Raw genomic sequence first — 23168 nt, 5'->3', positions numbered from 1 at the left:
CAGTCCTGATGAAGAGTCCAGGCCTGTTCATCCCCTCCATAGATGCTGTCTGACCTGCGAGTTCCTCCAGCAGTTTGTATGTGCTGCTTAAAAGATACCAACTTGAATTACTAAGAAGTCCAAACAGGCTGAAAACATTTTACATAAAAAGAGCATTTGTTCTTATACGTTCTTTGATTAACCAATTCTACAGCGATGTAACCCTGTTGACAAGAATGAAAGCACAGGGAACCAAGGTTTGACCAACCAGGAATTTCCTTAGCTTGAAAAAATAAACATTTGGGGCAGGATGAGAAAATTTGAAGAGACTGCTCATCCACCAGGCTGAACGTATGAGGGAATCAAATTGTATAGCACTGTGGCATCTCTTTGACCCAGTGTTTCTAATGCTGACGATTTCTCTCACCCATTCTGATCCTACTTGCCTTCATAAGTCTGTAATCTTCTATCCCTAGCCATTTCAAGTGTCTGCCAAACACATTAATTGTACCTAATTCTCCAACTTCTTCTGGTTTCAGGTATTAAAGTCTAGGTCTAAAACAACTTCCCACACAAAACTTCTTTAAAATTCCTTCCTCTCACTTTACGCCTTTGTGTTTTTGTTACCCATCTGTCTGTCGTAGGTTGCGTCTGGAATTTCCAGTTGGTGGGCGATTTCCCTCCACGCCGCTCGGACACATTGGGAAATCGTACTCGGCAGGTTACAGCAGTGGTTTGCCTTTGCCTTCTGCCAGGTGAGTTTAAAGAGATCACCACCTCTTGCAGTGGATGACCAGGACGTCTACGTGTCTTGTCGTGCTCTTAGCGCTCCACCAACGCCTGCTGGCCTGCCTTCTTGACCGTTGGACCATTAATCGGTCTCCTCCGCTCAATCTGCCAGGGCCAGACTTCACACGCTGGGACAGTCAAATCCCCTACCTCACCTGGTTTGGCCCGTCTGCCGAGACGGTTTACCGGGGTGTGGCCACTGCACGTGCTACAACTACTTGGAGCCACCGGTGAGAGCTCAGCTGTCGGTGGGGACCAAAGGAGGACAAGCTGTCCTGAAAAGGGCACGGCAGGCCCCCCACCAGAGGTGCTACCCCTCCCTAGACACCCCATACACCCGTTACCCATACCATGGGAAAAATAAAATTCTGACTACCTACCCTATCGATGGCTCTTATAATGTTATATATCATTATTAGGCTTTTCCTCAGCCTTTGTGACTCCAGGATGAACAAGTCCAGCTTTCACATCTCTCCCCATAACTCAAGTCCCTCAATCCAGTGCACATCCAATTAGCCATAGTCAGGCGTATTATCTTGAAGCATGCATAACCCCAAAGACATCCAACTATTCTCCTACAAGGAAAATAATTGCTCATTCATCATTGAAAACCCTTACTTAATGAGCTGCAAATAGCTCACATAATAAATATCATAGTACTCTACAAAAGTGGATTACCACCAAATTCTTAATACAGCGTATCCCAATAAATAGTGTTGGTACTTATGGTCAGTAATGCCTTATCTGCTCAAACATTTTAAATTGTCCCGATTAGATGCAAGCTCAGCTGTTGGAATAGTTCTACATATTCAAACAGGTGGCTGCACACTATATTTTCATGACTGTGTTTTTGGATTTTGAAAACTAGGTACAATTTATCAAATGTATTCTTTTTAAAAGTGCAAGTTACTGTTCTTCATCTTGGCAATACATCAAACAGAAATGCAAGCTACATTGAAAAATTGTTCCAACTTTTAAAACAACCTTCCAGTTGCTTGAAAGCAATACTGACTTTATTCTTGATCTGCTGTGGATTCCCATGTTCAGTGTCCTGTGAATCACCAAATTTGTAAGGCATGTCAAGATAATGAAGACATGCAAGCTATTTGCCTGAACGAGTGTAGCTCCAATTACATCCAGGACAAAGCTCAGTTAATTGGTAACCTGTCCACCACCCTGAATATTCACTCCCTCCACATTCTTGGCTTCACATCGTGATACAAGGATGAAAATATTAATTTATTCAAGTCTTCTATGATAAAATAATGAACAGATTTGTTTGGATTGTGCAGCAGTTATATGGTTTAAGAGAATGTTTTACTTTGAAAAGTTACACAAAAATCACCTGAGGCATGTTGGCTCTGGTCATATTCTCCACAACCTGTCGAGTGACGTTCGTGCTCTTATAACCAAACCGACACAGATGGAATCCCAGACTCCAGTACGGAGGCATTATTGGGTAACCTATGCAGTTACATACATAAAATTATTGGAAAACATAAGATAATTTTTTGATAAAAAGAAAATGACTTTAATTTGTATAGCACCTTTCATAACATCTTCATAGCTAACGAGTGTTTTCCTTGAAGTGTAGTCACTGATGTATTGTTGCAAAAGTTCCATATAAGATATGGGCAAAATGATGTTTCATTGAATCATAAACATGGAAGTAGGTCCCTTAGGTATTTGTCTCCATTGGGGCTTTACTCAGTATTCAGATTTATAGTCTGAAGTACAACAAGTTCTCATCTAGGTATACAACAAAGGTAATGAGAATTTCCAATTTAGCCACTCTCAGCGATTGAAACAAATCTGCTGGCTGATAAAACACCTTTTTATACTTTCATTATTCCCTTAATTCTATTCAATCAGATAAAGAAAAATAGTTTTTACATTTATCTTATCTAGAACTCTTATAACACAGATGTTCAGCAAAGTTTGATAAGTGTCAAGATGACAATTCATGGTGCACTGGCACGTGTAATGGGCAAAGAGGAAGTTGTTCTATTGGGGGTGAGCTTCACTTGAACTGGGCTGAGACCAGAATCCTTGCAAACTGAGTAACTAGAATTATTATTGAGGCTTTAAACTAAATAGTGCAAAAGAGGGTAGTGGCAAAGTAAAACTTATAAAGTTTAAGAGAGAAGATAAAATCATCATTTAGGGAGGCAAAATGGGTAATGATTATCAGAGTATGTCAGGAGAGAATAATTTATATAAAAATAAGAGAATCATTGAAAAAGAATCAGGACAGGGAAATGGTGCAAAGACAAAATAGAATGCATATATCAGCTCTAACAAAAGTGAATTTAATGACATGAATATAAATGAATGGATATGCTTTAATGATTGTGGACTTCAGGAAAGGGATGTTTTGGGAACACACACCAGTCCTCATCAAGGGATCAGAAGTGAAAAGGGTGAGCAGTTCCAAGTTTCTGGGTATCAATACCTCTGAGGATCTATCCTGGGTCCAACATACTGATGCAATTACAAAGCAGGTACAGCAGTGGCTATACTTTATTTGGAGTTTGAGGAGAATTGGTATGTCGCCAAATACACTCACATATTTCTACAGATATACACTGAAGAGCATTCCAACTGGTTGCATCCCCATCTGGTGTGGAGGGGCCAAAGCACATGATTGGAAAAAGCTGCAGAAAGTTGTACACTCTGCCAGCTTTATCATGGGCACTAGCCTCCCCAGCATCCAAGATACCTACAAAAGGTAACACCTCAAAAAGGGGGTATTCATCATTAAGGACCCCCATCACCCATGACATGCCCTCTTCTTATGGCTACCATCAAGAGAAGGTACCAAAGCCTGAAAACACACACTGAAAGTTTCAGGAACAGCTTCTTCCCTTAGCCATCAGATTTCTGAATGGAAAATGAACTCATAAACACTACCTCAGTACATTATTTCCTTCTCTTTTTGCACTACTTAATTAATTAAAAAAATATATACTTCTTATTGTAATTTAAAGTTTTTATTATTACGTATTGCAATAGACCGCTGTCGCAAAATAAATTTCCCAACATATGCCAGTAATCATATAGACCATAAGACATAGGAGCAGAATTAGGTCATTTGGTCCATCGAGTCTGCTCTGCCCTTTCATCATGGGTGATTCATTTCCCTCTCAACCTCATTCTCCTGCCTTCTCCCAATAATCTTTCACACCCTAACCAATCAAGAACCTATCGACCTCCAAGTTAAATACACCCAATGACCTGGTCTCCATAACAAATTCCACAGATTCACCACCTTCTGGCTAAAGAAATTCCTCCACACCCCTGTTCTAAATGGATGTCCCTCTGTTCTGAGGCTGTCCTCTCTGGTCCTAGACTCCTCCACCACGGGAAACATCTTCTCCACATCCACTCTATCTAGGCCTTTCAACATTTGATAGGTGTCACTGAGATTCCCTCTCATTCATCTAAATTCCAGCGAGTACAGTCCCAAAGCCATCAATCACCCCTCATATGATAAGCCTCTCATTTCTGGAATCATTTTGTAAATCTCCTCTGAATCCTCTCCAATGTCAACATGATGGGGTTTGAACTGGAGTTGTAAGGGGTTGGGAGGGAACCAGAGTGCAAAACAATTGGTGAAGAGGTTGCAGAGACAGATGCTGTTAAGAAGTCAGACAAAGTCAGAAACCAAAAGGTTCAGCATGGTGCGACAATTGTCCTGAGCTGCGTATACCTCAATGCAAGGAGTATCACAGGAAAGGAAGATGAGCCCAGGACGTAGATCAACACCAGTAAGACTTGGTTGCAGGAGGGGTAGGACTGACAGCTCAGTATTCTGGGGTTCTGTTGTTTTAGACATGACAGAGCAGGAGGGATTGAAGGAGGAAGGGTGGTGTTACTAGTTACTGATTTTGCCAATCTACCCATATATTGAAATTCCCCATGTCTATCATAACATTATCCTTTTGACATGCCCTTTCTATAAACCATTGCAATTTGTAGCCCACATACTGGCTACAGTTTGGAAGCCTGTCCCATAATGGGGCTTTTTACTCTTGCATTTTCTTAACAGTACCCACAAGGGTTCTACATCTTCCTATCCTAAATCACCTCTTTCTAAGGATTTGATGTAATTTTTTTTTTACCAACAGAGCCACACTACCCCTCTGCTTGTCTTTTTGATACAGTGGGTATCCTTGGATGTTAAGCTCCCAACTGTAATCTTTCAGCCATGACTCAGTGATGCCAACAATGTCATACCTACCAATCTCTAACTGTGCTGCAAGATCAGCTACTTGATTCCATATACCATGTGCCTTCAAATATAATACCTTCTGTCTTGTTTCTGTCACTCTTTACAATTTTGTCCCTTTTACACTGCAACTCATCCCACTGACTGCAATTTTACCCTACCATCTGCCTGTCCTTCCTGATAGTCTCCTGCCTGGCTCTGCTTGTAAATCAACAGCCCTATCACTTCGGTTCCATCCCCCTGCTAAACCCACCCCAACAGCTCTGCCCACAAAGATATTGGTGCCCCTTGGGTTCAGGTACAACCTGTCCCTTTTGTGCAGGTCTTATCTACCCAAAAAAAGATTGCAATAATCCAGAAATCTGAAACCCTGACCGGTTTCCCAGTCACGTATTTACCTGCCAAATAATCCTATTCTTACCCTTACTGCCACATAGCACGGGCAGCAATCCAGAGATTGCTCACCTGGAGTTTCTGCTTTTCCGCTTTCTACCTTGCTTCCCAAATTCTCTCTTCAGGACCTCCTCATTTTTCCTCCCATGTTTGGCGCCAATATGTACCAAGACTTCAGGCTGCTCACCCTCCCCCCTCCCTTCAGAATACTGTGGACCTAATCCAAGACGTCCCTGACCCTGAAACCTGTGAGGCAACATTCCATCTAGGTGTCTCTGTCATATCCACAGAATCTCGTGTCTATTCCTCTGACTATGGAATCCCACATCACTACTGCAGTCCTCTTCTCCCTCCTTTTCTTTCTCAGCCACAGTGCCAGACTCCCCCCAATATTAAACCTGACTCTGATTTTGATTAATGGCTATTACAGAAAAGCTGCTGCAAAATAACTAAGGTTGAGAATTAAATATTCCAGGATATTTTATTTGTGCACTTGATAGGGGTGGCATCATAGTTTAGTGGTTAGAGTAAAGCTATTAAAGCACCAGCTGTAAGATTGGAGTTCAATTCCTGCTGTTCTTTGTAAGGAGTTTATACATTTTACCCTTGATGGCGTGGGTCTCCACTGAGTACTCCAGTTTCCTTCCACATTCCAAAGATATATGGGTTAAGGTTAGTAAGTTATGAGCATGATACGTTGGCATTGAAAACATGGCAACACGTGCAGGTTGCCCCCAGCAAATTCTTTGTCAATGCAAGCAACACCTTTCACTGCACACTTTGATGATTCATTGTAAACGTGACAAATAAAACCAATCTTATCTTAATATTAAGAAAATGGAAAATGAATTGTGAGGGGAGTTTAAAGAGGTGCAACCAGACGAGTTCTGTTCAGGGTGAAACACCAGCCTGATTCCCCACAGGAGGTACAGAGGCCTTAAGATTAAGCAAGGTTAGATATCTGCAACACAGTGCACAGGTTTTGCTCTTCCACCTCAGGAAGAAAATACTTGTGATGCAGTGTATATAGTGAATGCCCACCATACTGATGGCTAGGTTAGCAGGATTATTGTATGTGAAGATATTAAGCAGGCTAAGCCTGTGTTCTCATGAACTTGGAAAATGACAATTGATCTCACTGAAATGAACAGAATTCTGAAAGGATTCAAGAGAGTTAATACTTCCTATGGCCAGCTGTCAACCGGAGGTCACATTTGTTAAAGAAGGGACTGGCCACACAGGACTGAGATGGGAAGGTTTCTTCACTCAAACAGGTGATTAACTTTTCAACCTCAGTTCCCAAGAGAGCTGCAGAGGTTCAGTCACTGAGTACATTAAAAACAGATTGATAGATTTTTTTAAAGATGCAGTGAGAATCAAGGGATATCAAATTAGTCTAGGAAAGTGGTGCTGAGGTAAAAGATCATATTCCGATTGGCAGAGCAGACACGAGAAGCCAAATGGCCGACTCCTGCTTCTATTTCTATGTTCACACTACTAAGACTGAGATACCTTATTGAAAGTGCAGGTAGGACCTATATTGAGCTGTTCTTGCCTGTCTGAAGCTAGCTCCATATAGACATATTGCAGAGAAGTCAGAGAAGAAATTTCATATATAGTACTAAATGGGAAAAAAATCCACTGCAGAATTGCAACATGGATTGCAACAAGATGGAGGAGCAAAATGGCGGCACGACGCAGCTTGCAGTGGCCACTCTGGAGGTGATTATCTGTTATTTGTGAAACAGGGTGCCGTGCACAATCATAATCGGTTGAAAACAGACGTGGGAACACAGAGAAACATCTGGAAATCTCCAGGAAGGCCTTCTTTGTTGCTGCTGCTGCTGTAAGGTCCGGGTCTCTGCTGGGAAGAACAGGCCCTAGTCCTCGGGGTTGCGTTGCTGATGGCCGTTGGTGGGGGCGTCTTAATACTCTCGGCAGAGGATGGTGCTCGGAGCAGCTGTGCCAGAGGGGATGGTCGGAGGTTCGACGGACTCAGAGTCCGCTGCTGTCAGGTCGCTTTCAGTGTGTGCTGTGTCTGCGAGGCTGGGTTTGACGGAACTTTCATTGTGTGCTGCGTCTGCGAGGCTGAGTTGGGCGGCGCCGTGGAAATCCATAGAGGGGATATTCCCTTCTGCCGCCAACATGGGATGACGAGTCAATCGGGACCCTGAGGACTTGTGGAAACTTTGTGGTGGTTTCTTTTGAACTTATAGTCTTCTAACATCTTTGGACTATTTTTACTGTGCCCATGGTCTGTTTTTTATCAATTATGCTATTGTTTGCACTGTTGTAACTATATGTTGTAACTATGTGGTTTTGTGCAGGTCTTGTAGCTTTAGTTTTTGGTCTTGTTTGTCTGGTGGATTTGGAGCTCCTTTCCGGGGAACGCGCTAAGATGGTAGCGCGATATTAATACGCAGCAGCCTCTCCGGACTCTGGATTGGGGATTGCCAAACATTATGTGGATTTTCTGGTGTAGTCTGTTTTGTCATATGATTTTGTGATATCATTCTGGAGGAACGTTGTCTCCTTTTTTAACTGCATTGCATTTGTGGTTTCTAAATGACAATAAACTGAATCTGAATCAGTTTGAATTGTTCAGCTGGAGGCCTGGATAACGAAGAGGAAGATGTTGGTTGGGAAAAAAAACTTCTGATCTTTGTGAATTACAAAGTAAACCATTTGGAATCAATATTTCTTTTGCAACTCAGTAAATTCTCTCCTTCGAAACTCCTGATTTTATTTTGTTTTCTTGAATTGAATCGAATAAAATAAAAGGGAGCAATATACACTATCACAGGCCATTGTCCATCTTTCTATTTTAATTTTAAATAATATTAACATTAATGCATAACAACCATAAGATTAAAGACTACTCATCTGAATTAATTTTAAATGTTCTGCATACATTATGGCATTAACTTAATAACTCTTACCTATAACATCCATATATTGCCTGATCACTGTTTTTGGATTTGGACCCAAGAACACATAAAAATCAAAGATTCCTCCAATGGCCCTCCAAGTTAGAGCAGGAGATGGCTGAAGTAAAACATCTGAATAAAATAAAATCAGGTATAGCATTCACTTAATAATTATGACCACAAAGGAAGATTTCTATAGAATTATTTGTAATTAGCGATCCATGGAAAAATAAACTTCACAAGGATCTGTGAAGGATAGCAAGGAGACTAATGAAAGTACTCCCATAAATGAAAGTTTTCAGCTATATTGAGAAAGCCACCAAGACTGTGGTTGGTTTCCTTGCAGAGAAAAGATCAGCTGAGATTGGAACCAGATATTCAAAGTGCTCGAATATATGGTAGAATACGGAACAAAGTTTCCAGGTAAAGGAGGGATAATAAGTTACACAGTAGAAACAGAATCAGTAGGAACTTTCTAAAAGGAATTAGACAAATAAATTAGAATAAATAACAGATAAACAGCTGTGGTGGCAATCATTAGGATGTTTTTTCAGAGCATTAGCAGAATGATAATGGGCCAAATAGTCTTATATTGTACTGTTGAATATAAACCTTTAAGAATGCTTGTATCAGCTGTCCAAAGAGGCATTGCAAAACTTTACTATGCCAAAAAAGAGGAAAAAAAATCAGGAAGAGAGTCAGCTTTGAATATGTTGTAATAGTTCACATTCCTACTTTACAAAATTCCTACTTAGTTTGCATATACAGCATTATTGCAAAATAAATTGTCCACAAGGACGAGTGAAAGATAAAAAAACAAAATACTAGCATGACAAAAGTGTTATTGCATCGCTGTTCAGCTATAACAATGGTTTCATATTAAATAAGGCTATCTGATTATAAAAAGAACAAACTGCTGAAGGAACTCAGCAGGACAGGTAGCATCTACAAAGGAATGGTTGATATTTCACATCAGGTCCAGATATTTGCTCCAGATTCCAGCATTTGCAGTCTTTTGTGTCTCAAGCAAGTAAGTTTCTTACCTTGTGCATTACTGTTTAAAAGGAAAACTCCATGAGCTGATCCATCCTCTTCCATTACCAAATAAAAAGGGTGTGAGCCATATAAGTTGGCATTAGGCTGCAAAAACATGACAGTGTTGGTGACAGCTCACAAAAAAAGTTCTCATCTGAATTCATAATACATTTTCTGAGAATGTGTAGATGTATTATGAAATGATCTTTGAAAGGTTCTGTTTACAGATTTTTCTCCTCATGCCTTCTAACTGCATGAAAATAGGCTGTTCCGTGGGCACCAGGATCTGTTTGCAAGCTTGGAAGTTAGTCTAGAAGACATCACCTGACATTCACACATGTACTGTACATTCCTGTAGAATGATTGGCAATCCGAAGTGAGAACATAATTTGACTTCACTTTGATCAGTTCCTTTAGGAATAAAATCAGCAAGAATCCCACTCAATGCAGGCCAAGCCAATAATTCCTTGGCTGGATCTTAGAGAAAATATTGTATTTAGGCATTTTTAAAAGCCTCTTTCCAGGCACCAATTATTTGGGAAAAATATAAGCTAATGGAGGCCAGAAAGAACAGGATGAAGAGTGATTTGGAAGTGATATGGAAACAGATTGCATGAATCTTGAAATGTACACTGAGTAGGAAAATAGCAAAAGACAATGAAAATGATTCATGCCATCAGCGAACAGTACAGCACAGTAACAGGTTCTTTTGGCCCCCTTGTCCATGACAACTGTGATACCTGTCTATGCTCATCAATTTGCCTGCATTAGGCCTGTATCCCTTTCCTTCACATATACCTGTTCAAACACCCGTTAAAAGCTGTAATTGTATTTAACTCTGCCACCTCAAAACTCTATCTACCCTATACCCCTCATAATTTTATAAATCAGGTGGAGTTTTATTATTGAACAGCTATAAAGTCTAAGTATATATCTGGAAAAGGTAAAATCAAGGTGAACATTATCAAATGAGAAATGAACACCCTTTATTACGATAGGGGACTGAAACTCAATTCAAGGCCAAACATGATCAGTTTTCGCAGCAATTCAGCTTGAGGGAGCAGGAAAAAAAACTTAATCTAGATTTACATAGCAAGAACATAATTGAGAGCCTTGCACCAAACATGTGCATGCACAATCCCAATAGCGTCTGGATCTTCAGCATTTATCCTTCAATTTCTTTACTGAAAAAACTGGAACTTACCTTCTGATGCTTCATCACAGTGAGAACTGGCCATCTCTGGCTATCATTCTCCTTAACCAGAAGCAAAAGGTACTTACATGAGGTATCTGATCCCGATTCCAGAGAGTTAATTGATTCCAATCAACATTCAGGATTAGATTTGTCATATGCTCACCCAGCCCTGAAATATGTCGTGAGGCCAGCGAGGTGGAGATCTGCAGAAACTGGTCAGCAAAAATTAATGGCCCCACTGTCGTATTCAGCCTAGAGAGAGAAAAAAATAATAGGATATAGTACATTATGCCACTAAAAATTATTGGAAGAGCCATTAAAAGTACAAGATCCTGTGATTTAAGTGAAGGAAGAAATAGTTCAAATGAAGGCAAATGAGATTGGTGTAGATGGGCTTAAGGATCCATTTCTGTGGTTGTTTAAGAGATTTGTTATTGCTTCAGGCCTTATTGTTCATTGTTCCATGCAATTATGAGGCTCTATATCAGGAGCAGACAATTATCTTCCTTTCCAGTCTTTTAAAAATTCATTTGATGTGATGAAGGCATTACTGACAAACCTACCATTTATTGCCCATTCTAAATGTAAAGTTAGCAATGAGCTGCCTTCTAAAACAGCTGCAGTTCTACCGAAGTGCATGACCGTACACTTCCTGACACTGTATTCCAGCTGCCATTTCTTTGGCCATTCTGGAAAATTGGAAATGTCACTCCACTCTTCAAGAAGGGAGAGAGGCAGAAGAAACTATAGGCCAGTTAAGACAGTGACTAAGAAGATGTTGGAATTAATTATTAAGGGTAATTGATAAAATAGGCCATAGTCAACATGGTTTCCTCAAGGGAATATCTTGCCTGACAAATCTGTTGGAATTCTATGAAGTTACAAGCAGAATATACAAAGGAAAATTGATTGATGTTGTGTAATAGGATTTTCAGGAGGCCTTTGACAAGGTGCCAGACATGAAGCTGCTTAACAAGCTATGACCCCATGGTATTACAGGATAGATTCTAGCATGGATAAAGCAAGGTCTGATTGGCAGGAGGCATAGAGTGGAAATAAAGGGAGCCTTTTCTGCTAGGCTGCCAGTGACTAGTGATGTTCCACAGGGGTCTGTGTTGGGACTGATTCTTCTTACGTCAATGATTTGGATGATGGAATAGATGGCTTTGCTGCAAAGTCTGCAGATGATATGAAGACAGATGGAGGAGCAGGTAGTTTTGAGGAAGTAGAGAGGCTACAGAAGGACTAAGACGTATTAGAATGGGTAAAGAAATGGAAGATGAATTACAGTGTCGGGAAGTGTATGGTCATGCACATTGGTAGAAGAAATGAAAGTGTTGACCATTTTCTAATGCGAGAAAGTACCAAAAACTAAGACACAAAGCAACTTAGGAGTCCTTGTGCAGTATTCCCTAAAGGTTAATTTGCAGGTTGAGTCATGGTGAGGAAAGCAAATGCAATGTTAGCATTAATTTCAAGAGGACTAGAATATAAAAGCAAGGATATAATGTTGAAATTTTATAAAGCAGTGGTGAGGCCTCACTTGGAGTATTGGTAGTAGGTTTGGGCCCCTTATCTTAGAAAGGGTGTGCTGAAATTGGAGAGGGTTCAAAGGAGGTTCACAAAAATGACTCCAGGATTGAATGGTTTGTCATATGAAGAGCATTAGATGACTCTGAGCCTGTATTCACTAGAATTCAGAAGAATGAATGGTGAATAGCTTGATAGAGTGGATGTTGAGAGGATGTTTCCCATAGTGGGAGAATCTAAGACCCGAGGACGCAGCCTCAGAATAGAAGGGCATCCTTTAAGAATGGAGGAGCAGGAATTTCTTTAGCCAAAGTGTAGTGAACCTGTGGAAGTCTTTGCCACAGGCAGCCATGGAGACCAAGTCTTTATGTATATTTAAGGCGGAGGTTGTTAGATTCTTGATTGTTCAGGGCATGAAGGGATACAGGGAGAAGGTGGGAGATTAGGGCTGAGAGGAAAATTGGATCAGCCATGACGAAATGGCAGAGCAGGCTCAATGGGCCAAATGACCTAATTCTGCTCCTATATCTTATGGTCTTATCAAACAGTTGAGTACACAAGGCAGATCAATGTAGTCATCAGCATAACAAAACAAAGAGTGAGAAGTGGGCCCCAAGAGGGACTGAAACAAAGACTGTTCTACAAAAAAAGGGCAGGCATGCCTTGGACCTTAGTCCATAGCTACAGCTTTGCTCTGGAAAACCTGAGTGGAGCTGAAGGAGAAGTTGTTCAATGTGAGAACAAACTTAGGCAGGTGAATGGGTGTGTGGTGGAAAAGAACAGGTTAGGCCTCTGCTCAAGGAGAAGAGGACAGCCCTCAGACCATCTTGATGTGGGATGGAAGTGTATTCATGATAAAGATGAGTCTGTTGGGACCAAAGAATTGGAAATAGTCAGAATTACGGATGACGTCAGAGGTGATACAGCTATAAATGCGAAGAGACTGGACTAATGGAGAAAGAATAGTCAAGTAGGAAGAAACAAGTTCAGATAGACAAGATCAGGCATGCTTGGGGCTTTTTGTCAGTTAATCCAGGCTGCCTAGGCAGTCTGTGTGGGAATGAACAGTATAATACAGAGGTCCTATCCTCAGAAATCCCAACAAAGTTGACACTAATCTTGTTTTGACTCTGGCAAAAACATTAAAACTGAAGCAAATAATTAAAAATAAATTGGCTTGTCTAGCTTGTAGTCCAACTCTACATTTTACAACTTCCACGTTCTTTTGTCGAGGTTTTCCCTCTCTTTCTGCTCCCATTCAATTACCAAATAACCTTGTGTACAACTTATTGTCCCAGTCACCCTGATGTTACTCTATCACACACATTCCCCTCATTCACCCACTCTGCAGCTTAACAAGCCTCTTTTTCCACCACCACTTCAGTTCTGATTTTTTCTGAGTCTCCAGCCTGAAACATTACGTCTCTCATTCCACTGATGTGACCGGATCTGCTGAGTACTTCCAGAATTTCTGTTTTTGTTTTACTTTATTTAACTTTCCCTAGCAAAGTTATTTCCTTCAATGAGACTGTTTCTCATTTTCTGACCCCTCAGAAATGCCCAGAGGACAACCCCTTGGTTTCAATTTGTCTACTGAATCTTTTGTCACCTCTCTGAGCCAAATGTACCATTCTTTCAAGAAGGACCAACACAGAACAGAGGCCAATGCCTCCATATCAAATTGTTAATTGTGAACCTTTGTTGCTTTCTGAGGCACGTGTACCCTTCTTTCAGAGAGGAGAAAAATAAAACACTTTATTACAGGAGTAGTATCACCAAGATCCTCTGTAGATGTGTGAGGTCTTGTTATAGGAGGTTGCATTTGCCTTTGAAAAAGCCTGTCTTTAAAAAGTATTTCATTTTAAATCCTCATTTTTAATGAAATATTTTCATTTTAATATTGTTACTGTTGTCTAATTATTGCAGAACAGGGAAGTTAACAAGCAATGCAATGCACAGTATAAACCAAGCTTCCTTACAATTAATATGAATCATAGCCAATGTGCCAGACTCACCGTTAAAATTTAGTTTTATACTTTTGAGGTCCAAATATATTACTATAAGAGGACCATTACATACTACAGATATCTGGATGCTCATGTCTACATTAATTTTGAATGAGCACACTCTTAATTCTCACGGCTGGTGATATGACTCTGTTGTTATACTGTTTTTGCTATGATTCCACTTCAGATGCAGCTGCATGCGGTGACTTTGCTATCAGGAGTCAGGCAGCAAAGCGGTACTGCTTATAGAGACAGTATAGTACTCCAGTTTCCTCCACATTCCAAAGATGTGTGGATTGGTAAATTAATCAGCCCTGTGAATTTACTCTAGTATGTGTAGCAGGTATGTAGGGGAGTGGCAGAATCCAGTAGCTGGAAGGTGGGAGTGGCTGTGAATAAACATGGAATTAGCATAGGATTAGTATAAATAGATCTTGATGGTCAGTATGGATTTGGTGAGTCGAAGAGCTGTTTCCAAGCTGTATGAATCTATGAGATTCCTTTCTTTGATACTGTAGATTTCAAAGTTTCAAGTAAGTTTATTATCAAAGTACGTATATGTCACCGTATACTATGCTGGGATTCACTTTCTTGCAGGCATTCATCATAGAACAAAGAAATACAAGAGTCAATGAAAACTAACAAAGACTGACAAGTAAGTAATGTGCAAAGGAAGACTGTGCAAACACAAAAATTACCAACAGTTAAATAAACACTGAGAACATTTGTAGAGCCCTTGAAAGATTTGCCTATAAAACCAAACACTTGTCACATCCCACCAAAGCAACTTCTGAAATTTCAACTCAGCTCCTCCTAATTTTGTTTTTAAAAAGTTAAAAGACATGGAACTTTGGAGTTGTCATAAAAACAAATATAGAAAGACAGTTCACCTCTTACTTCTGCCCTCTGAAGATGCTGAGCAACAGCCTTGTGACAAGAATTATTGCCTGTGATATCAAGAAACAGCTGGATACAAAGCACACATCAACACTCCACAACTACATCCTGCTGGTAATGCCAGAAATTACTTACAGTGCTAGTCAAACTATTTATGAGCTGACAGTAGGGAAAATCACTCACATATTAGCTCACTTAATGTGATGGAAGGACTCAAAGCTACAATGCAGGACTTCATTATTGTGAACGGTTTACCAATGCTTTTATCTACAAACATTAACATAGGGTAACAGCACTTGCCCAGGAGAGTGGTTACTGTGCAGACCTTTGTTCTCACATGTGCTAACATACAGTACTTTTGAAGTATAAATTCTGCAAGTTAAGAAGATCGTAGAAGGATATACCGTCTAATTACTTACAGTACACGGCCATTTGATTTCCGCTGTACAATAATGCCAAAAGGTCTGGAGGAGAACTTAACAGTATAGAGCTGAGTTGTTGCTTTTTCAGTGACAACAGGCACATCAATGGGAACTTCATACCTCTTTCTGTCAAGGTCCTTAAGCTAAAAAAAAATCAAAAAGTAAGAAATCACTTTTACATTCAACTTATAAACAATGAAGTTAAATATTCAATTTTGTTGGTAATTTTATTGATACCCATATCTTTAACTTGATTTGTTGAACTTCAAATATACAAATTAATATATAAATATTAATTTGGATTTAGAAATAGCAATGTATATGATCACTGAAATTCAATTTTGTTGTTACAGTTAATCTGGTATGCTCTGGATTTTTTTGTGCTGCTACTGGATGTTTCCAAATTAATATTCCAAAACTCTTACTTCACTTTTTTCTGTTGCTGTTATACAGTACACAAGTAAAATAAATTTTCCAGTGAGCTCAGTGGGTTTGGAGGAAGGGCGGAAATCAGAGCCTGGTGCATTAGAGGAAGTAAGTGAACCAGATACTGAACCATCAGCATTTATGAACATATATCAAATAGCAGCATGATAGAGCTTTAGTTAATACCAGAATTTAAAGAACTGTTTTCTAAACTAAGGCAGGTGACCAAGAAACAGTGCAGATATTTAAAGGAAGAGGAGATTAACACACAAGACTAATCCCAGGCATTCTCATACACCCAAAGTTGTAGAAACTTGCCCACTCATCACCATCACCTGAGGCTAGATGGGACTTCCTTATATACATCACAGTGTGGTGATCCACAATTATGACAGACAACCCCTGAGAAACTTGCATCAATCAGCCACAGGCTTGCATAATTTGTGTCTTAGTGTTAACTCTCTCATGTTCAGCTTTGGAATATGCTGCTTATTTTCAAGCATTTGTCCTTGAATGGCATCGCAGAGCTGGAGATAAGATGGTTAAGACTTGCGCACTAATGTCCTGCTGATGAACACATTCTCTGGGTAATTGCTCTGAAAGAAATCAAACTAGTCAAAATGACCGACATAAAACAAATCTTACCATGCTTTTAATCACAAATATGGTCATAAAATATGGCCATAAAATCAGAACACAAGTACTTAAAAGATAATAATAGCCAACATTGCTTTTCTTCTAATCATTTATAAAAGGATGGAAAATGCCTGCAGAAAGCATCAGGATCAATATGTTTTATTACAAAGAAGAAAAATGATACAGCATGGTGACATTATTTTGGAGTGAGATATTTAAAGTTCATAAATGGTCTTCAGTGGTTTACATTAACCCTTTATGACAAAAAAGTTGCCAATTATTCAAACAATTTTATTCTCTGATTTCATGCAAGGTGTATGTGCATCTTAGATGTAAAATGGCTATAAAAAGTATTCACCCCCCTTTGTAAGTTATCATGTTTTATTGCTTCACAATATTGAACCACAGTGGATTTAATTTGGATATTTTTGAAACTGACCAACAAAAAAAGCTCACATGAAATTTCGGCTAGAGTTTGCCAGAGGCACGTGGGAGACGCTGAAGTCAGCTGGAAGAAGGTTCTATGGTCTGATAAAACCAAAACTGAGCCTTTTGGTAATCAGACTAAATAATATGTTTGGCATAAGCCAAACACCTCATATCAAAAACACCACCATCCCTAGCATGGTGGTGGTTGCATCATGCTGTGGGGATGCTTCGCTGCAGCAGGCCCTAGAAGGTTTGTGAATGTAGAGGGTAAAATGAATCTAGCAAAATACAGGGAAATCTGGAGGAAAACCTGTTGCAGTCTGCAAGAGAACTGCAACTTGGGAGAAGATTTGTTTTCCAGCAAGGCAATGGCCCCAAGCATAAAGCCAAAGCTACACAGGAATGGCTTAAAAACAACAAAGTTAATATCTTGGAGTGGCAAGTCCCCTCGTGCTGGGGCTATACGGCGTTGAGGTGCGTCCCCTGGGTGGTGGATGGGGGATCCCCCGTGTGAGGGGTGCACCGGATAATATGGAAGAAGGTGCCGCGAACCAACATAGCCTAGGAGAAGGAACTCCGATTCCAAACCCGGGTAATAGGACTCGTTAGCCTTGGATGGCAGCCTATCTAGGAGAGGGTAAACTCTGATTTCAAACCCAGGCAGGTGGAGCTCGTTAGCATGGAAATGCCATCGCTTAGGGGAAGGTGACCCCGACAGAAAGCCCCTGGTCCTCCAGGTTGGGGGTTGTGCAATGGGCTAACAACCCGTTCACGTAAAACAAGCAATTGTTACAGAAACGGTCAACAGATTGTCAACCACTAACCCAGATCTCGGGAAAAGCAGGGCCCCATTCAGGAGGCTGATGACGCGCTGCAACCAAACCCGTCAGGAAGCTGCAGGGCTGACAACCCTCCTTCACCCGAGGAAAACCATAATGGAGGTTCCAAAGCTGCTCTCACAGAAGAAATCTATCCTAATCGGAACATGGAATGTGAGATCGCTTTGGGAGACAGGTAGGTGCGCACAGGCAGTGAAGGAAATGAACCGATACCACCTCACACTCCTGGGCATGTGCGAAGCAAGGTGGAATACTTTTGGTGAGACCAAACTGCAGACGGGAGAAACTCTGCTCTATTCCGGCAAAGAAAAAGAGGAAGACCCGCATGAGGCTGGTGTGGCCCTGATGTTGTCCAAAGAAGCAGCCAGAAGTTTGATAGAATGGGAACCAGTGTCCGACCGTATCATCACAGCCAGGTTTGAGTCCAGATTCCAGAAGGTATCCATTATCCTGTGCTATGCCCCAACTAACAAAGAAAAAGATCTCTTCTACACCCAGCTTCAAGCAGTAGTTGGAAAGGTACCTAAGCAAGATATGTTGATCGTCATGGGAGATCTGAATGCCAAAGTAGGCAGCGATAACACTGGCAGGGAGAGAGAGAGATGGGCCAGAATGGTTTGGGGAACATGAATGAAAATGGAGAATTCCTTACCGACTTCTGTGCCTTCAATGAACTGACCATTGGAGGTACCCTCTTTCCCCACCGATGCTGCCACAAGATAACCTGGGTCTCGCCTGACCATCAAACAGAGAACCAGATTGATCACGTCATAGTCTGCCAGCGCTGGAGAAGTTCATTGCAAGATGTGAGAGCCAAAAGAGGAGCAGATATTGGATCTGACCACCATTTGGTTGTTGCAAAGCTGAAGATGAAGCTGTCAGCCAAAAAGAAGCAACAGAACACGCGAATAAAGTTTGATGTTAGGAAACTACAGATGGAAGAGAACAAGAAAGATTTCCACATCGCCTTGCAAAACCGCTTTGGGGCTCTTCAAATAGAGGAACAAGATGAGAGAACAGCATAACACGCCTGGATTACCTTCAAGCAGGCCACTGTAGGAGCCTGCAAAGAAGTACTGGGAAGACCACCAGTCAACAGTAAACCTTGGATCAGGGACGAGATATGGCAGAAGGTGGAGGAGAGAAAAAAGCTCAAACAGGAGTTGAATCAGGCCAGAACCCGGCAACAGAAACAAATCGCCGCCAACAGGTACAGCGTGATGGCCAAGGAGGTGAAGAAACAGCTCAGAAAGGACAAGAGGTCATACTTCAAGCAGAAACAGCGGCCAGTAAAGAGGACCTCAAGGCACTCTACACGACAACTAAACTTTTGAGAGGGAAGAAAAGCAATTTCAACAGACCTGTTGGAGACAAGACAGGCCATCTGCTCACTTCGGTTGAAGATCAGCTGGCGAGATGGAAGGAACACTTCCAGGAAGTATTGAAAAGACCACCACCACAGAACCCACCTGACCTGGAGCCTGGAGACCCACTCAACATCAATATAGGTGAAATCGCCAAGCAAGAAATTTGAAAAGCCCTGAAAAGCCTGAAGAACGGCAAGGCTGCTGGAGAAGACAACATTCCTGCAGAAGCATTGAAAGAGGGTGGAGAGGTTATGGTGGACAATTTGCATATACTGCTGAATTCGATATGGAGAACAGGAGAGATCCCATCAGATTGGAAGAAGGGCCTCCTTGTGAAGCTGCCAAAATCTGGAGATCTTTCACTGTGTGGAAGTGGAGGGGGATCACCTTGTTGTCCATTCCTAGCAAAGTTCTCACCAGGGTCATCTTGGAGCGGATCAAAGACGCCATCGACCAGAGACTTAGAGATGAGCAGGCAGGGTTCAGGAAAGAGAGATCATGCATTGACCAGATAGCTACACTTAGAGTCATTGTGAAGCAGACAATAGAATGGCAAACTCCACTATATGTGTGTTTTATTGATTTTGAGAAGGCATTTGACAGCCTGGACAGAAAGTCAATGTGGAGCATCTTACGACACTATGGTGTACCGGAAGAGATGGTGAATATCATCAAGCAGCTTTATGATGGCTTCTTATGCAGGGTCATCCACGATGGGAGACTGTCCAAAGAGTTCCTGGTCACTACTGCAGTCAGACAGGGATGCCTGCTGTCGCCTCTACTTTTTCTTGTGGTACTCGACTGGGCTACAAGAACAGCCTATGCTGGCTCAGAGAGAGGCATCCAGTGGACGTTAACAGGGAAATTGGAAGACCTGGCATTTGCAGATGATCTTGCTCTTCTCTCACAAGATATGGAGAAGAAAGCAGATTCCTTGGGACAGACCTCACAGTGAGTAGGCCTTAAGATCAGTCAGGAGAAGACCAAAGTTCTACGCATTAATAACAAACAAGAGGAGCCATTACGGATTGAAGGACAAATAGTTGAAGATGTAGACAAATTCACCTACCTCGGAAGCAAAATCAGTAAATCAGGAGGTACAGATGAGGACATCAGAGCAAGGATCGGAAAAGCCCAACATGCCTTCACAACCCTGCGACCTGTTTGGAGATCTACGGCCATCTCTGTCAAAACTAAGCTCCGTATATTCAGCTCCAATGTGAAAGCCATCCTGCTACATGGATCCGAAACATGGAGAATCACTAACACCAGCTGCAACAAGATCCAGACCTTTCTCAACAAATGCCTCTGGCAGATCCTCCGCCTCATGTGGTACGACAGTGTGTCAAACCTGGACCTATGGAAGAGAGCAAACCAAGAGCCCACTGTATTCCAGATAAGGAGGAGGAAGTGGAGATGGGTCGGCCACACCTTGAGGAAGAGCCAGTCGAATGTCACTCGACAATCAGTTGAATGGAATCCACAAGGGAAGAGAAGAAGAGGTCGCCCAAAGCAAACCTGGAGGCGTAGGCTTTTGGATGAACTGAAAGCCGCCAGCCAAACTTGGGAGACTGCAAAAACATCTGCTAGAGATCGCAGAAAGTGGAGGACTTTTGTTGAGGCCCTATGCTCCATAAGGAGCGAAAAGGATTAAAGAAGAAAGTGGCAAGTCCGAGTCCAGGTCTCAATCCAATTGAGAATTTGTGGCTGGACTTGAAAAGGGCTGTTTGCTCACAATCCCCATGCAATCTGACAGAGCCTGAGCAGTTTTGGAAAGTGAAATGGGGAAAAATTGCAGTGCCCAGATGTGCAAAACTGATGGAGTCCAATACACACAAATTCGAGGCTATAATTGCTGCCAAATTGACTTGAAGGGGATGCAATCACTTATATTGTGTTTTATATTCATAATTAATTTACATCACTTTGTAGAGATCTGTTTTCACTTTGACACAACAGAGACTTTTTCTGTTGATCAATGTCAAAAAAAGGCCAAATTAAATCCAATGTGATTCAATGTTGTAAAACAATTACACATAAAAACTTCTACGGGGGGGGTCAATACATTTTATAAGCACTGTATACATGCTATAATTCCTAATTATGGTCTAACTAAAGTAATCGCACTCAAGGTTAATTACAGAGTGGGTTCAACTTAAAATAAACCCAATCAACATTAGTATTGAAAAGTATCCCAATGTGCATCACATATGAGACGTGAACAAAACTGATACAGTTTTAACGGAAAGGAGCATAACAAAAGGAAGAGTATAAAATTATAGCAATTTCCAAATGAGAAATCAGCCATTACAGCTCCAGCATAACCATCCTGCACTTTTGTTCTGAGCTTTACTCAGTTGAATCTGCAGTGAATTAGACTGTGTCAGGGATCAATAATTCATTACATTGCCATGCAGAGGAATAGCTGTGATAGAGGCAGATAAATTAAAAAAAAAGTTACTTTAGATGTATTTAATTGTTAGATATTCACAAATATACAAGCTATCTGACAGCTCATTGAGAAAGAAGGAATTACACTGGGAATAATGAAATGGCAGGGAAAATTTAGCCCGCTCCTACTACCGATTATGAACTAGTTTCAGACTTTTCAAAAAAGGTAACATCATTTCCCATCAAGTGCAAAGGAAGGCCATGAGGGAGAATCAATAAACGTGTGGAGCTCCTGCTGCCAGTCGATGAAACAGAGCCCTACATCTTGCAGCTAGGCAGCATACTTAGGCCCCAACCTCTTCATACTCTATCAGGGACAATTCATTGTTGTGAAAGCACCAGTGGAGGGCAGTGATCTATAGTTGTTCCTGTGTCAGAAATTTAATGTCAGTAGTTCCTGGCACATAAGCAGTGGGGGCAGGGACTCGTACCAGTTTCCTGGCATGGCTGCACATTTGAAACGTGTGCAGATTTGAAACATGGTTTGAGTCCTCTTTTGTGGAAGCTATTGTACACACTAGAAAACAAAATACAAAGCAACCGTCAAAATTAAATCACTGACATCATTGCAGCCGCCTACTGATGTCATTTTAGAATCCAATAACAGAATTTTATGATAAAGGCAGAAAATTCAAAAATTCGTCGGCTCGAGGAAGGAGCACGCCCTCCGTCATTTTAAGTTGGATCACTGTGTTGTGTGTGTAACTTTGTATTTGGCTTAAATTTTTCTTAGCAAGATTCACCTTGACCCCCTTTTCCAGTCAGCACCACCTCCACTTGTCCCATTTAATCTGTCTCAGTGTGGGTGGACTTTAGGACCCGGGGGAGCTCAGAACCCGTTACCCGCGGCTGCTTCTGAATCCACCATATTTCTGTTCTGTTGATGGAAAACGATCACAATTGAAAATAAAGTGGAAATTATAAAGCGATCGGAAAGAGGTGAAACGCCATCAGTCTTTGGAAAAGCGTTAGGCTACAGTCGGTCAACGATCGGAACAATTTTAAGGATAAAGTGAGAATAATGGAGCATGTGAAAGGCCTTGCCCCGATGAAAGCTACAATTATTATTAAGCAATGCAGTGGTTTAATTATTGAAATACATACATTTCTTAAGTGTTTTATATGCATAGGAAGGTAAAATATATACTATATACTAAGACAAACGTTTGACTAACTGACGCTAAATAATACCGGATGTACCTGTTCTGACTTAAGTACAAATCTGACTTAAAGACAGACTTAGGAACGGAACTTGATCATAACCCTGGGACTGCCTGTATTGTAATGATAAAATTTTAACAAAAAAAATCTACTTACTCCATTTTTCATCTATCCTAATGAATAACAAACTGCCTATCATTTGTCTTACAAATCTATGAACATAAGTGGGCAAGACATTTCAGAAGTAGCATAGGGTACTACTGGGTACATAATATTAGGAATTTTTCCACTCTGAGGTTGTGTTTAAGTACTTCTAGTAAAATAAAGCAATATACTGGAAACATGGATGAAACACTAGTTCCAAAAACCCGTGGAAACAAAGTGCTCAATTTTGAGAAGACATTTGATAGATATTAAAAAATTACTCCGGCTTTAAAATCCAAATCAAATCAGAACAC

General features: G+C 41.0%; 1 protein-coding gene across 2 annotated transcripts in view; it reads right to left on the bottom strand.

Moving 5' to 3' along the window:
• gaa (alpha glucosidase) overlaps positions 1 to 23168 on the bottom strand; it is a 67456-nt gene that overhangs the window by 30373 nt on the left and 13915 nt on the right. For both annotated transcript variants that reach the window (XM_073026167.1, XM_073026168.1), the window contains exons 3-7: positions 15399 to 15544; positions 10633 to 10798; positions 9360 to 9456; positions 8329 to 8448; positions 2114 to 2232 (exon numbers count right to left, since the gene is read on the bottom strand). In XM_073026167.1, coding sequence (XP_072882268.1) covers positions 2114 to 2232; positions 8329 to 8448; positions 9360 to 9456; positions 10633 to 10798; positions 15399 to 15544 — 648 coding nt within the window. The remainder of the gene's footprint in view (positions 1 to 2113; positions 2233 to 8328; positions 8449 to 9359; positions 9457 to 10632; positions 10799 to 15398; positions 15545 to 23168) is intronic.

Source organism: Hemitrygon akajei, chromosome 22 (genome assembly GCF_048418815.1).
Source record: "Hemitrygon akajei chromosome 22, sHemAka1.3, whole genome shotgun sequence".
NCBI classification, from domain to species: domain Eukaryota; kingdom Metazoa; phylum Chordata; class Chondrichthyes; order Myliobatiformes; family Dasyatidae; genus Hemitrygon; species Hemitrygon akajei.
Note: the sequence above shows the minus strand (reverse complement) of the source record. Positions and strands in the feature narration are given on the sequence as shown.